Source organism: Canis lupus, chromosome 21 (genome assembly GCF_003254725.2).
Source record: "Canis lupus dingo isolate Sandy chromosome 21, ASM325472v2, whole genome shotgun sequence".
NCBI classification, from domain to species: Eukaryota; Metazoa; Chordata; class Mammalia; order Carnivora; family Canidae; genus Canis; species Canis lupus.
The window spans coordinates 42,621,699-42,637,541 of record NC_064263.1 but is presented as its reverse complement, the minus strand read 5'-3'; the positions used below and the strand labels follow the sequence as shown (position 1 = coordinate 42,637,541).

At 51.2% G+C, this 15,843-nt stretch overlaps 1 protein-coding gene across 6 annotated transcripts in view; it reads right to left on the bottom strand.

The window, feature by feature from the left end:
• NAV2 (neuron navigator 2) overlaps positions 1–15,843 on the bottom strand; it is a 722,151-nt gene that overhangs the window by 62,224 nt on the left and 644,084 nt on the right. For 4 of the 6 annotated variants that reach the window (XM_049099111.1, XM_025459747.3, XM_025459752.3 and 1 more), the window contains 6 exons: positions 10,387–10,678; positions 8,946–9,648; positions 5,161–5,628; positions 4,441–4,506; positions 2,991–3,035; positions 146–306 (listed from right to left, as the gene is read on the bottom strand). In XM_049099111.1, the coding sequence (XP_048955068.1) occupies positions 146–306; positions 2,991–3,035; positions 4,441–4,506; positions 5,161–5,628; positions 8,946–9,648; positions 10,387–10,678 (1,735 nt within the window). The remainder of the gene's footprint in view (positions 1–145; positions 307–2,990; positions 3,036–4,440; positions 4,507–5,160; positions 5,629–8,945; positions 9,649–10,386; positions 10,679–15,843) is intronic. The other 2 variants (XM_025459751.3, XM_049099110.1) reach the window with 2 other exon arrangements.

The window sequence follows — 15,843 nt, the reverse complement described above, 5'->3', positions numbered from 1 at the left end:
CCTATAATTATATTACATTGCTAAGGGCTGATCAGATCCTGAGAGTGACGGGACCACATGTGGATGGCCAAAGGCCTCCTTCAGGTTAACCTCTGCCCGTGGAGCTGATGCACACAGCTATAGCTAACGATCAGTGGCTACTCACCAAGCTGGGAAAAGTTGAATCTTGTTCCAGAGGGAGACGTCACGCTGGAGCCAGAGGAAAAGGGGGAATTGGCGGCGGTGTCCTGCAAGCCTCCCGCGGAGTGGGACCGTAACCATTCTTTTGCGTCTTCTTGTGTGCGAAGCTGGGAGGTGGGCGCATACCTGCACGGGCAGAAATGACGCTGGGATTAACTATGCACAGCGCGTATGAAAATGAACTCCGTGGAGCTGATGATCAATAGACAAAAAAATATATGTATATAATACAGATCCAAAGATGATGTTAAAAAATAATAATAATAATCACATCACTACACATCCTGAAACTTAGGAAGTTTCTCCAAACCCTTGTTTTGCTACTTGGGCCGCCTTTGGGGAAAACTGCAATTGCTTTCAGTTTGGAAGGAATACATAAAGGGAGCAAGATCGGTAAATGCTCAAAGGAGCCGTCCCTGGGCGTTTCTGGAACATGTTGATTCATGACAGTGTCATTTCAAAGCCCCCATCTTGACAGGACTGAAGCAACAAAGGAGCTGCTGTCAGAGCTTTGAGGAAGTTTTCATTAGATAGCTCAGGGCATCTGCATCCTCGAGCGCAACTAAGTGGCCGTGGGTATCCCAGCATATCAGAAACTAGATGTGACCAAAGGCGTGAGGACACCGATGCCTACAGTGTTTGCTGTAATGTTAGCATCAGTAAGTCTCCACAAAAAGAGCCCTGCATCTGGGTGCCACAGAAGTCACGGGGCCCACCTCCTCACTGAGTGTGTAACGTGTCTGGTAATGATGTACTGAATGTCTCCAATGTGCTGGGTGCCTTCCCAGACCTCTCGCCAACACCTCCCACCCCCCCAGCAATGCAGAGGCTGTTATTCCCATTTTCCATAAAGAAGGGGAGGGTCTGCCTCAAATCACGTGCTGAGATTTCAACCCGTTTTGTGTCAGATTCCAAAATCCATGCTCTTCTCATTGCGCCCACAGGCAGCATCTCAAATTTCCCAAGTGTGCAGTGGCCAGAGTGCCCTTGGACTTATACACAGATCACCGTGGGGCGACTACTGATTATGGAGACAGAGGGATTCTTTTGACTCAAGAAAGAGCTGTTGGCGTCGTGGCATAGGACCTGAATGTGTCGGGGAGCTAGAAGGGAGAGGCAGAGGGAGGGGGGCAAAAAAATTTTGCTACAGGTGATGGACAGACAACTTTCTAGGCCACATCAGTTGCATAAAGATAGCCTAGCATGTATCTCTATTCTGAAATTTCAAAAAACAATTTTAAAACGCCAGAGCTATGGGATGCCTGGGTGGCTCAGCGGTTGAACGTCTGCCTTTGACTCAGGGTGTGGTCCCAGTCCAGGGATCGAGTCCCACATCCGGCTCCCTATGAGGAGCCTGCTTCTCCCTCTATGTCTCTGCCGCTCTCTCTGTGTGTCTCTTTGAATAAATAAATAAATAAATAAAATCTTAAAAAAGAAAGAAAAGCCAGGGCTACATCATTTTGATAGAACAGATCTACTGCAAAAATTAAATATGTGTGTGTGTGTGTGTGTATATACATACATATATATGAAATTGCAAAATGTTACTATTTAGAGGGGTTAGTTAACTTCCTCTCAGGAAGCAGGGCGGCAGTGTCAAACTCATCGTGAGAGTGGCCATGATCTAAGGATTAGCATGGGTGCTGACAAGAAGCCGTCACAGGCATGAAGAAAACTGTTAGCACAAAAGGCCTTGCCAACTCCCCCCTTCTATGGCCACAGTACTGAACTTCCTCCCATAGGACGTCTTGTTGGGGGATTTCAATACTTTTATTCTTAGATTCTCAGAATTGGCTTTACTCGAGTTCCTACTGAAAGGCAGCATTGATACCTACCTCGCATTACGGTTCAAAACACTCTCAGCCTTAAGAGCTGCAAATTATTAACTACAGACACACATGACAGCAATGATACATTTCATTCCAAGTTTTTGTTTTGTTTTGGTTTGGTTTTTTTTTTGCAAAAGCACTTAATGCTCGGTGCAGGGTGAAGCAAATGCTACAAAGAACGAGGTGTCTCAAGAGCAGGAGAAATGACAGCTGCAGCCTTCATACAGTAGGACCATGGGGCAGGCGTTAGAACCGGAGTGCCTCTGGTTGGCAAAGTGAAGGAGATGGCATGAGCAATGGTCACTTACAGCATCTTGTTTAACCAGGACTTGCACCGAAAAAAAAAAATGAGCCATGACTTAACGAGGATGAATGGAAGGACCTTCCTTCCTGGTGGTCTTTTCTTCCTTTACACCAAAGCCAATCACACCCATGTCTTGTCAGCCACCTAAAACCGACGTGGTTTTTGATGAGAGTATTTAGGACGTGCAAAGCATCTGCCTTTAGCAATTTTCAGTGGCCCGAAAAGTTAAACATTTCCCAATTTGGGGGAAATATTTCTCCCCTTTGCCCTTGTCCTGGCTAACCAACATGCTGTAGGTCATGTCCTTTCTTTAGAAGACAGCCATGAACAGGATGGTCATAGTGAAGTGAAGAGCTCATCGATTAAAGCCGCTGGCCCCAGGAGTAGCAGTAACCGCTCGCTGGGCTTGCCCAGGGGTATTCTTCATGAGATGGTTTTCACCACAGTAAGCCTGAGAAAGCACAGCCTCTGCTCAAGCAAAAAAGCCAACAGATGGAGCAATGAGAATGAGAGGGTGCCGGGGGCGGGGGGAGCCATCGTTCAGAGGGTCCTGCTGCGGTGGCCAAAGCGGGGACCCCAGCCCAGCCCAGCCCGAACCCCCACCAGCCATGAGAGTCACGCAGCCAAGCCCCAAAGCCACACCAGATGGCACGGATGGAAGGAGGAAACGCAGATACCTGAGTCCTTTTTTAGGCAAAGTGTTCCTATCAAGGTGCGGGTCACTGTAGGAAAGTCAAAACAAAAATGAGAACTTGAGAGAAGCACAGGGAAAGCAGGCAAGGTAAGGCGGGAAAGGCTGAGGGGCCGGAGACCTGGAGCAAGAGACTCACTGCACCAGGGAGTGCGCCCCTACCCAGCTGCGCATGCAACACATCCATATCCACGGAAAACAGGAGGGACCTGATCCTGGGCCTGGCTGGCGCCAGTGCCTACCTTAGCCCGAGTACCAGGAGGCCTCAGCCATCCACTGGGCCCCAACTCTTCCTCCTCCCTTGCCACGGGGGCAAAGGAAAAACTCAGGGGCTGCCCCAGGTCAAAGCAGAGCCCACACCTTCTGCTGCCCGGCCACCCACCCTCGTACCAACACCGCTGCTCCTCGGAGAGGGCGAGGCCAGGTTCCCTGCACCCCCAACTCTGGCCTATCCCCAAATGCCACTGACGATGACTTCAAGTGAGAGAAGGGACTTGTTGGAGGGTTTCAAGAGGCCAGCACCCTGCATATTTGGAATTCATCTGTAACAAAGCGAATTCCAGGTCCCTTAGTTTGGTGTAGCCAGGAGCTGAGCCCTGGGCCCGAGTCGGGGCACGTTACAACTTGCTGGCTGATAAAGTCAAGGCATCTGGATTTCCAAAGAACAAGGGTTGAAAGGGTTGGTCTGTGAATCTGACAAAACCAGAGTTTTTGCTGTTGACGGGGTGAAGAGGATTTTCATTAATTTTTTTTTTTTTCTTAGCATGAGACAACATCTGGTTATTATGTTTGGCCAAGCTGTGGCTCCCCGACCAACTGAAGGTCAGGCTCCATCTCTGAGGCCCACCCTACAGGGCAGCTAGGGGCAAGCAAGACTCTTAATCTCTGAAGCCTCAACACTCCACATAACCTTTTCCATTAGCGTTACAGGAAATGGGCACACGGAACACAACAGCCCGCAAGACGCAACAGCCAAACTGCAGGAAAGGACTCTGGATGGGAAAAGAGCCAGCTGCGTGGGGAGCAGGGGTGGGGGAGACAAAGGTGAGGGCCAGGCACCGCACAGTGGGTGGCAGGTGGGTTCTGGGCCGGGAGGGAGAGGGGAGAGATGGGGGGGAGCGGTGGGAAGCCGGGGAGCAGGAGCATGCCACAGGAAGGCAGAGATGCAAGTGAGGGCCCCCGCATCCCAGTGCAAGCGGCTGAGCTTCCTTCCCACGCTGGGGAGGGCGAGGCCGGCCCGACGCCACCGCTCCCAGGGCTTCAGCGGACAGTGGCACAAGACCCTCACTGGCATGTCTGGGGTCACAGGGTACACCAGAGCCACGAACACAAGCAGAAGCCTCAGGCCGACAGCCTCACACAAGACGTCTGGCTCGACACGGATGGGCAGAGGAACCCAGAGGCTCGGTGGGGTTCCCGGCCTGCGACGTCATTACCTGTCCTGTTTCCTGGGCAGAGTACTTCTGCAGAACTTAGGGCTAGCAGCAGGGGAAGAGAGAGGGCTAGAAGTCCAGGCAGGTAGGAAATAAGAAAAGGAACATTAAATGGGAAGCAAGGGGAGGTGTCGTCACACACAACGATTAGAACATTTTGCTCATTCCCAGTGCGGATCCCGGCGTTCTCGCCTACGTGGAGAAACTAGACACGGACCACGCTGCGGTGAAATCGGAGGCTGCTTTCGGTTCCTCGATGTCCCATCACTCTGGCTGGCGGCCCTTCCGTAGGAGGGGGTCTGCCCTGGTGACCACCGAGTCTACCTGGCTGCCTAAAAGCTCTCCTGCCTCCCCCTCCGGGGCCCCGGCCGGCCACCTACTCTGCCCGCACCGTGACGGGGGGAAGGGAAGCAAGCAGCTGGTGAGCCAACAGGATAAAACGGAAGGACCTCAGAGGAGGAAGGCCATTTCCGATGGAAGGATTGCATCCGCCCCCCCAGGAGACCTCCAGCAGCTCCAAGCGCGAGAATAACCACACTGGAAGAGGTCAACGGGGAGGAGAGCCGAGCCGGATCCCACCCCAAACTGGCTTCCCCGCGGAAAGAGGCCAGAGAGAGCGAGCCATCTCCCAGGCAGAGGTGGATGAACACCTGGGACGCCTAACGTGACCCTGGGCCTTCTGGAAGGCGGCCTCTCTGGGAGGTCCAAGCGCGCGGCACCAACCTTTCCGACAGTGTGGTCTTCACGCTGTTGGTCCTGACGAAGGGAGTCAGGGAGTCGTCTTTAGAGGAGGCGATGAGGCCCGTGGAGGAATTGTGGCTCAGCCCCCCTCCGCTGCTGAGGGAGATGTCAATGGACTCGCAGCTGGTGTGCAGGCTGCTGACGGACTGGAAGCCCAAGCCGTCCTTGCTGACGGCGGACGAGCTGCTGGCGTTGGTGCCCCACGTGAGGCTGTTGGAAGGGCCCGAGTGGGCGGAGCTGGGGCTGGAGGCTAGAGGAGACTGGTTCATCTCCACATTCTTACTGTAGAGAGGGCTGCTGCTCCCGCTGCTCAGGACGCCGCTGCCCGAGGGGGACTCTAGGTTACCTTGCTGGGTCGAGGCGGCGTGCGGATTGGAGATCACCACGGAGTTTTTCATGCTTTCTGCTGTGGCAATGGGCACTTGCTTGTTAGGCTTCCCACCAAAGAGTCTGTGAAGAGACAAAGGGTTGGGCAAGTTGAACGGCTGGCGATGAGACGTGTGGAGCTGTTACAGTATCGGGGGGGGGGGGGCAGGTACAGGTGCGCTGGGAATCCTGGGGACGGGGCATGTAATGGGGCTCCACTGGGGACGGCCGCCAGGCAGGGGCCCGCACAGCGGCGTATCACAAGGCTCCAGCGCCAAGTTCTAGGCTGCAGCCGAGACCCCGGGGGCAGCGCGGATTAATTTTCTATAGGTCTAGCCATGGTGGTCCCAGATCTTGCCTCCCTTTATTTCCATAAATAGAGTAACCAGAAAATTGACCCGGCCTGGGAAACATCTAGAGGAAGAAAGAGCTGTCTTAATCATCTTTGTATCTGAAACCCCGGGGCGTGAAGCAGTTTATGACAGTTCAATCCCAAGGGTTTTGGCTGCTTTGGTCCCTAAGGAGGACATGAACAATCGAGAACATGAGTCTAGGTCTGGATGGGGCCTGGGAAAAGTTAGCGTTCACAGATTTCTCCTCCAGTGAATGCCCACCTACCTGAAAGATGGGAGGCTAGTGCTATCCGAGGATCTACACAGAAATCCCGCTGGGGTCACAAGACGTTAAAAGAGTAGACACCTTGCGGGACTACTCAGTGGTTGAGCATCTGCCTTCGGCTCAGGGAGTGATCCTGGGGTCCTGGGATCGAGTCCCACCTCGGGCTCCCCCAGGGAGCCTGCTTCTCCCTCTGCCTGTGTCTCTGCCTCTGTCTCTCTGTGTCTCTCATGAATAAATAAATAAAATCTTAAAAAAAAAGAGTCCTTGGGTCTTGGGAACAGAAATGTCATTCCATGTCATCGCCCCCTGCCGATGACCAAAACCAGATGATGTTAAAAATCAGAGAATGACCCACGTGTCTCTCTCTTCCTTTGGCCACAGGGCTCTCTAGAACAGCAGAATGGTCTAAAAGTCAAAGGGCGGGTACATGCTCTCGTAATGCAAGTGATCCCCTCCACCAAGGCCTCGTGGAACGTCTATCTCTGCAGTGATGAAATGACTACATATTATGGCAGGCAGGCTGCCTTGCACCAGCTACTTGACGGCGTGGTTTTCTCTGGGGGGTCCTTACGAATCCCAATATCGTAAGAACAAACACACACATGATCAATCCTCACTACAATATCTGGTGAGAGATTAGAAAACGTTTTTTGCCTGATGACAACCAGAGAATGAGATATCCCCTCGTATACTCTTGGCTCTGGCATGCTTGCATACTTCCAGTAACAGGAACCTCACCACTTGTGAGGGCGACTTACTCCATCATCAAGCACTTCCAATCATTGGGAAACCAAAATCTGATCTCCCCTCTTCATTTTTACTCGTCCCCCCTAATTCTCTTTCGTGTAATTACACAGAAAAAAGACCAATGTTTTGTCTACTGGTCCTTCAAATCATTTGAGGAGAGCTATCCCTTCCTCTAATGTTTCTCTTCTCTGTACTAATGCAGAGAGAAGATTGAGAAAACCTCTTAATGATTTAGGAAAAATGTAATTAACAGGAATTGGCCAAAAGTTTGCTCAATGTCGAGCCTAAGAATCTGCATGCATTTTCAAGTATCCTATTATAGTAGCCTGAGGGTCTAGTAAAATACCTTTGTAGTTACTAAAGGAAATCTATAATACCAAAGAGAGAATATTACATATCATACTCGAGGCAAGAAGCAGAGAAAATGTTCATTTACAAGGCAATCTGTTAAAATAACAAAGAGCAGCCCAAGAGGACCTTTCCCTGAAAAAATAATCATTACTGAAATTCTAATAATCAAGTCTAGACAAAGAACAGTGAACCGCTTCATTACACCTTTCACATGGCATGCTTCTTCTGAAGTTTTTTCAGACATTCCTATTCACCCCCAAATATGTACGTGTGCACATAATTTTTATTTTTCACTACTTAATTTTCTATCCAGGACTTACATTCTTTCCTAAGATAAGATATTTCCTGGGGGCACCTGGGTGGCTCTGTGGTTGACCGTCTGCCTTTGGCTCAGGTAGTGATCCCAGAGTCCTGGGATCGAGTCTCCCTCTGCCTGTGTCTCTACCTCTCTCTCTGTGTCTCTCATGAATAAATAAATAAAATCTTTAAAAAAAAAAAAAAAAAAAGACACTTCCTGGGAAGGTAAGATAAGCTCTGTCCTATGCAGCTGGAAGTTTGAGGATGGTCCAGCAGATATTATAATGAGATAGGAGGAACAAGCAAAACTCATGCACATTTAAAAAGGAACTGTTTAAAAAATTATAATATTTTCACATACAAATTTCCATTCAGTGTGGAAGTGTGGGAAAGTGCCTTTTTACAGAATAAGAAATTAATTTCTCTTTTTTCAGAAACACTTCTGCTTTAAAAGGTATGTGTGTGGGGGGGTAAAAGAAGCTAAAATTTCAGAAACAAACTTGGAATTAAACATGTAATATTGGACACCTGGGTGGCTCAGTGGTTGAGCGTCTGCCTTCGGCTCAGGTCGTGATCCTGGGATTCGAGATCGAGTCCCACATTGGGCTCCCTGCGAAGAGCCTGCTTCTCCCTCTGTCTCTGCTTCTCTCTCTGTGTCTCTCATGAATAAATAAATAAATCTTTATAAAAAAAAAAAGCCAAAACCATGTAATATAAAGAAGTATGTGGGAGTATAGTGGGCCAAGTTCCCTGGCTGGCATAATGATAAAGAATCTCAGCCACAGGGATCCCCAGGTGGCTCAGCAGTTTAGTACCTGCCTTCAGCCCAGGGCATGATCCCAGGGTTCTGGGATCGAGTTCCGCATCAGCCTCCCTGCATGGAGCCTGTTTCTCCCTCTGCTTGTGTCTCTGCCTCTCTCTCTGTGTCTCTCATGAATTAATAAATAAAATCTTAAAAAAAATAAAAAATAAAAAAAAAGAATCTCAGCCACAGAACTAATAAGATAAGGAGGGGAAAAAAAATCCTGTCTTCCCCTCATATACCCACCCGGGTCTAGGGGTATATTAACATCTCATCTTGGATGGTAGCTAACTTAGATGAGCACCTGCTACGGGTCAGATATAGGAAACCGAAACAGAATTGTTAAGAAAGATACACGGCGGCTAATTAAGGTGGACCCAGGATTCGAACTCAGGGTGACTGATTCAGACACTTAGGTTTCTCATCCCAACTTGGGAAGAGAATCAGCTGACTACAAAATTGCTGGCAGGGTCTGACCAAACAGAAGTGGAGAGAAACAGAGGCTGTTTTCACCAAGGAGCAAAAATTTAGCTCAGGATGTCATTCCACGTACGCCAGTTGTGCTCGGCACCATCTACGCACTCACCTGCGGAGCGTGGGAGAGGCCACATCGGGGTACTTAGCCCCTGGCTGCAGAGTAGCTTGGGCCGCACTGGACATGGGCTGGGCAGCCGGGTTCACCTTCACAGAGTTACAGGAAGCCACGCTCTCGTTGTCGGAAGAGATGCCTTTCTCCTTATCCGTCTGGTTGACCAGACCAGGCAGAGAGCTGCCCAGGGCCGTCTTGGAAGGCTCCCTCAGCTTGGGCACCGGCAGGCCCGCCGACTTACTGCTGATGTTGGAATCTATGCTGCTGGTACTCGATCTGTTCCCAGCCCCGTTCCGGCTGGTGGACTTACTGGGCCTTGGCAAACTCCGGTACTGCAGGTTTGTCCGGGAGCTGAGAGCCAGATACCCATCATCCTGATTCTGAGCCCCGTCCATGCTCGTCTTCCGGCCAGTAGACCGACCGACCAGCGCAGATGACTTTGGGATTTTGCCCAGCGTGGCTGACCTGCTGGTGACAGTGGCACCACTGGCTGTGATCATGGCCAGCCCAGCGGCCGAGCCACTCTGCTTCTTGAACCCAAAACTGTTGGCATTGGCAGAGGGTGTCCTGGAACTGCTGGAGAGGGGCTTTTTGGACTCGTCGCCACTGCTGCGGCCTGCGTCTGACGGGGAGCGCTTCACCTGGGAGGCTTTGGGAGACAGCCTTCCTTTCTCAGACACCTTTGCATCATCTGTTTTTCCTGAGAGAGAAAGCAGCAAGGTTAGCCTGCAAACCAAGAAGCCAGCTCGTACAGCTCCATCTGCTTAAAATCCTCCCCTCCTCCAAAGAGGTGGTTCACTTTTTATCCTTGGGGAAAGCAGTAGCTCTGGGAGGCAAAGGAGAGAGCTTTTTATAAAGATAATCCCGTCTACTACTGTCACCGTGAGCCTTCTAGGAGATGTCAGTGATTCCACTTACTCATTTGCAAAGCAGTCTCAATTTACCCAGAACAAAGCAAAGCCAGCCAATCACGGAAAAGTTTGGAAAAGAGATCCTGCCTTTTACTGCCCTTTTTTCCTCCTCTGTCCACTAAAAAGCTGTCCTTAACATTTTCAGGGGGCACCCCTGCCTTCCTGCAAAAACGCTACCCTTGCTCACACGCATCCCTAAATCGTGGACCACGTTAACTCGACATAAAGGCAGCTTGTAAACTCGTGTCCTTAAAACGCCTGCACGCAGGTGCGCTGGCTCTTCCTCAGCCCACGGTCAAAGCAACGCAGGTCCTCGGCCCCTGAACCATCCTCAAATCCGAGGTCTGCACCCTCATTCCCGGCTGGGAAAAGGTAGGGAGGGGAGCCTTTCCGAAAGCTAGTTAGGAGCAGAGTGCAAACTCCAAGTAGAGAGGTATCTGAGGGGACTTAAGGGGACTTAAGTCCCTGTGGGTTTTGGTCTGCAGACCGACAAATGCGGACGCGAGGCGGCGCAGCCTCTTACTCACCGGTTCCTGGGGTCTTGAGTGCACCTGCTGGGGCAGCCGCCTTGGTCCTCGGCATGGTGATGCCCACCTGAGCTGTCATGCCTCGCCGCCACGAGCCCGTCTGCGAGATGACCGAATTCTTCTTGCCCGACGTGCTTTTGTCAGACTCGTCGGACACGTCCGAGGGATTCCGTCTCCACTTAGACCCTGGCTCCATCTTTATGCCGCTGTCTGAGCCTCCGTCTGACTTCTTGACGTCATCGCCCGACCACAGGGAACCCCTCTCCACCTGTGAGTGCTTCTCAGCGTCGGTCTGCGGATGAGACTCTGGATTAGTCCTTTCGGAGTCCCAGGCCCGGGGCCCCGCAGCCCAGGCCGGGAACGCCGATTCGATGACAGGTAACTACTCGCAAAACGTCTGGGCCTCTACGGGCTGCTGATCTTGCAAGAAAGCCGGAGTTTTCTGGTTCAAGGCAAGTACAGAGTATAAGCGGGTCCTGGAAGGGAGGGAGGGTGGGGTGGGAGAGAGCAGGAGGGGCCAGGGCACAAAGGGGGACAGAGCCCCTGGGTGGGCGGGGTGGGGAGAAACGTGAGCAGAGGTGGCAAGAATTCAGCCACCAGCTCTCCGCCACTTGGCCACAAGCGTCTCTAACTCCGGAGACCTGTCTTCATCCAGCCTCCAGCCTCCTGGCCTGTTCCCCTTTGTTCTGCTGTCTTCCTATCACTCCACCCGCAGCAAGATCTTTGAATATAGCACAGCGCCCCAGTCTAACACACCGACCGACCCACCGAGCAAGCAAGCGAGGGTGGCTGCTAGCTTCACGGTGTTCAGGGAGGGAGGGAGGATGGGAGGGAGGGAGGGAAGGAGAAAGAGAGAGAGGCTGGCAGGAAACAAATCCTCAAAAGCCACGTCCCCCCCAGGGCTAAAGCCAGAGGTGCCTGCTTCCACCCCGCTCCATTTATATGCCACTGCATTCGTTGCTCCTCTTGTGGGATTTTGTTCAGACAAGGGATATAATTAGCTAGCTTTCTTTGGAAGAGCCCTGACCTGCAGGCCGTGGAACCCAGGAGGGGACAGAAGCATGATGTTAATGATTCACTGCAGTGAAAAGGCACAAAGCTAACCAGAATGCTTTGGGGGCCTCCCCAGGGGGTTGGGGCCCCGTGTGAGGGGATGCCAATCGTGTGAGGGGATGCCAATCGGGAGAACCGGTGCAGTGAGTGTGGTGGGTGGGAGTCAGCAACACTTTAGGGCGGCCACGCGGAGTTTCAAGTCCTGTATTTGCCGACCTAACTACCAACAGCGGGCAATGCCAGCAGGGCAAGAAACCAGAGTGATTACCGGGCAAGAATGGAGCCTGATGCCTTTCACCCAAGAGTTAGCAGGACCTATGCCTTCCTCTGTGGGTATACCGCCGAATGGGACAAAGCTGAACGCAGACAAGCAGCCCCAGTGGAATAACCTGTCGCCACCATGGCCTCTCTCTCCTTCTAAATTCCACTCTTCCATCGCAGCCCCCTAATGGGTGACTTTGCTTGTGTGGTCATTCAAACACAGAGTTCCCTCGGGGGATGAGGCACCAGAAATAGGATGGGGACAAAGCACTCCCCGACTGGGGGAAGCTCCCCCATTCAGGTCTGGCAAGGGACACAGGCAGGGTGTCCCCCCCATCTGAACACAGAGCAGGAGCCCCCTCAAGGCTTGATGCGTAAAGGAGGGAACCAATGAACACATGCCTTTCAAGCTACAGCGCGCTTCAGCAAGATGATCTCTGATCCTGACCACTCTGGTCAAGGAGCCTAACGACAATCTCGGGTTCACAGATGAGCTGAGGCTAGTTAGCCACTCCCTGTCCCAACCAGAATCTCCTCGAAGCCCCCTGTCTGCCAGGCGCCATGCTGGAAGGTCTCAGGATCTGCAGGTGAGATGAAGTCCCATCCCTTTTGGGGTTTACGATCCGGTGAAAGAGGCAGAGGTTGGATAAATAAATACAAATAAATGCATAATTGTGAATTATGAAGAATTCTTGAAGAATAAGGATAAGGGGTAGGAGAAAGAAATACATTGATGTAATTTAGCTGATGAGGAGGAGGATGGGGGACGGTGGTCAGGTAAGGAAGGCCTTTTTGAGGAAGTGCCCTGAAGAGTGAGAAGAAACTTAGTGTGGAGAGTTTAGGGAAGAGCATATGCAAAGGCCCTGAAGCAGGAAAGAGATTGGCTTTATTTACTGGGTGCTCCTATATGCCAGGCAGACTTATGGGGGGGCTGGGAATACTATAATGAATAGGAACAAGTACAAGTCACTACCTTCCTGGAGCTTATGTTCAAGCACATTCTGACACATTCCAACACACTCCAGGAGTACGGGAAACTTAGCACGCCACCACATTCCGGGTTCCTGTATTAGCTATTCTTCGCATGTTCCCATACCTTATTTTCCCTAATCAAACTGTAGTGATGCTAAGAGTAGTGGCAATGACAACTAGCGTTACTAAGCACTTATTATGTGCTAGGTACTGGGCCAAAGGAAGTGCTTTTCACGGATCCTTTAATCCTCACCAAAAATCCATGAGGAAGTTAGAGTTCATAGACTCCATTTTACATAAGAAAACTGAGGCACAGAATATATTAAACAGGGAACGCCTGGGTGGCTGAGCAGTTGAGCATCTTCCTTCAGCTCAGGGTGTGATCCCAGGGTCCCGGGATCGAGTCCCACATTGGGCTCCGTGAATGGAGCCTGCTTCTCCCTCTGCCTGTGTCTCTGCCTCTCTCTCCGTGTCTCTCATGAATAAATAAAATCTTTGAAAAAAAAATAGAAGCCAGGACACTGCCCTCTTCGTGCCCACATGCCCTGCAGATCAAGAAGCTAAACTGGCTCAAGTGTCAACTGCAGTCATCACAGAAGTGACTATCGGCATCAGCATCATCACCTGCCACTTCTCTTGCTAGGGAGGCGCCGTGTCCTGCACACATTACTGGATCATCTAACCCTCTGAGCTTGTACTATAATCCATACTTTAGAGACCAGGAAAGTACAGGGGTGAAGAAGGAAAGTAAGTTGCCTAATGTCACAAGCAGCAGCACCGGACGGAGCAGGTGAGCAGAAGGGGCGCCCCTCCCTGCCCGCAGCCAAACCCTAACCCTGCATCAGCCCAATATCCAGGGAACATCTAGAGAGCTCCAGGCTCCCCCGAGGCCACACAGGACGGGAATCCTTGCCACAGGATTCAGAAATTTGCTTGAGTAAGCAAAAATTAAACTCACATGGAATGTGCGTTTCTCACTCCTCCCCCTGTATATTATAAACTTCACAGGCAGTGAAAATGAAAGGAATTTTGATATATGCTTCTCTGTACCTTGGCACCTGGAATGGAATCTTCCACAGACTAAAAGGAAATACTGAATGACCAAGGACATGAATGGATAGATGATGACGTGGGGGAGAGAGAGGTGTTTAAGTCCTCTGGCACTAACACACTGCCCTAGAAATAAAATGCTGCAAAATATAAAATGAGCTGCAAAATACATTAAGAACAGTCAAGCCTTGGTTACTGACATGAATGGAGGAAGGAGGCAGAGGGACCGGTAATCCAGAGGGAGGAAGGGAGGGAGGGAGGAAGGGAGGAAGGGAGGGAGGGAGGGAAGGAGGGAGGAAGAGAGAAAAAAAGAAACTTGTGAGCACCTACTGGGAATGAGACACTGTGAGAGCACATTCAGGTAATGTGTTTCCATGTCACTACCACACTCATCCTTCCAGACACCTCTAATTCCCATGATTTTACGGACTAGGAGGCAGAAGCTTGAAGAGGCTGATTGGCTTATCCAAGGATGCCACAGAACCAGGAGCTCAACCCCAACTTCATTTTTTTTTAAAGATTTTATTTATTTATTCATGAGACAGAGAGAGAGGCAGAGACACAGGCAGAGGGAGAAACAGGCTCTCCTGCGGGGAGACTGATGCAGGACTCGATCCCGGGACCCCGGGGTCACGACCTGAGCCAAAGGCAGGTGCTCAACCGCTGAGCCCCCCAGGGATCCCCTCCACCCCGACTTCATTCAGAGTCTTCACCTTCTCCCTGCCTCCCTGCCTCCCTGGTGTGGCCGCCCAACTCCCAGTCCCCAAGGGGGGTCCGGCAAGGGGCCATCGCACCTCCTGCAGGGACATCCTCTGCCCAGCGGAGGAGCAGTGATCGGAGGCCAGATGCCAGAGCCCTGGGCACGGGTGTCCCCCCCGAGGGCACCCTCAGCGCCCCTCAACACCCTGGGGGAGGACACTCACAGACAAAGGGGACTTTCACCCCTGGAGGACCGCTCCTCTGCCAGCCGCTCAGCTCACCAGGCTGCTCCTTAGACTTCGGGACCACAACCCCCGGTCCTTGGAGGGGTTTCCTCTTAGCTGATCCTCAGCAGCTTTTCCAGAACGCCAACCTGGCCAGGCTACCTGTCCTCAACTGCTCTCAGGGCAGCTGCGCCAGGCCAGGTGCTCTGGTCTGGGACGTGCCACCTGCCACCCGGCGGATCAGGGGAAACCAGTGTGACAGAAACGTGAACGAGCCTTGGGGAACGATGGCAGAGCACATCTTCCCGTTGCCTGGTGCTGCTCCTGCTCCGAGAGGAGTAATGGCCCTTAGCCTTCCTCGGAGTGGTAGGAGGGGAGGGGAGGGAGGGAGGGGGGAGGAGGGGAGGAGGCTGCCATTTACACGGATTCAAATATTTGGAGATACTCCCTGGACAGGAACAAAGGGATGCCCGAGAAACCACCTCCCTAGGAAACTCAGTTAACTATTGGTGCGAGTCTGCATTTATCTTATTCCAAGACCTGCTTGCTTAGTTTTTATTTAACTATTTTCAACTCAGGTGGTTTTATAGCAAAAAAATAAATAAATGCACCAAAAAATAAACCACAACCCAATGAATATTAAACTCCTTACATGCCTTGAAATTAACCTCCTGAACCTGATCAAAAGACATGTTTGTAGAGCCTTCTTGAACCTTTTCTGACGTGCCATTTTCTAGATGAAAGCAAAGAGCTGGTCAAGGAGGAAGGGGTTCTGGCGTTGACCCAATCTGAGTATATCAGATAGGAAGTCATCTGTAAATCCCAGATGCTTGCTCTGTATCAATGTGGAGAACAGATGCCAGTTCCAGCTTTGTGGGAGGGAAAGAAAGACAAGGAGATTTTCTAACACTGTGTTGTTGGCTCAACCTGCTTTGAGAAAAAAAAAAAAAATCGAGAGGCTTCCTACCTCGAAAGTAAACAAAAGAGAAACCTAAAGATTTACTCCTCTCTCCCTCCCTCCCCACCTTCTTCCTCCCTCTCTCTCCACCCCTCTCCAACCCTGTCTATGGGTCTCTCTCCTGCCTTCCCTCCCCACCTTAGTATCTAAGGAGAGTCTAAAAGTTTGGTGGTTATTAGTCTTAGAAATTAGAAAGACTCTCAGAAAAAAAAAAAAAAAAAAAAAGATTCATGTCCACAG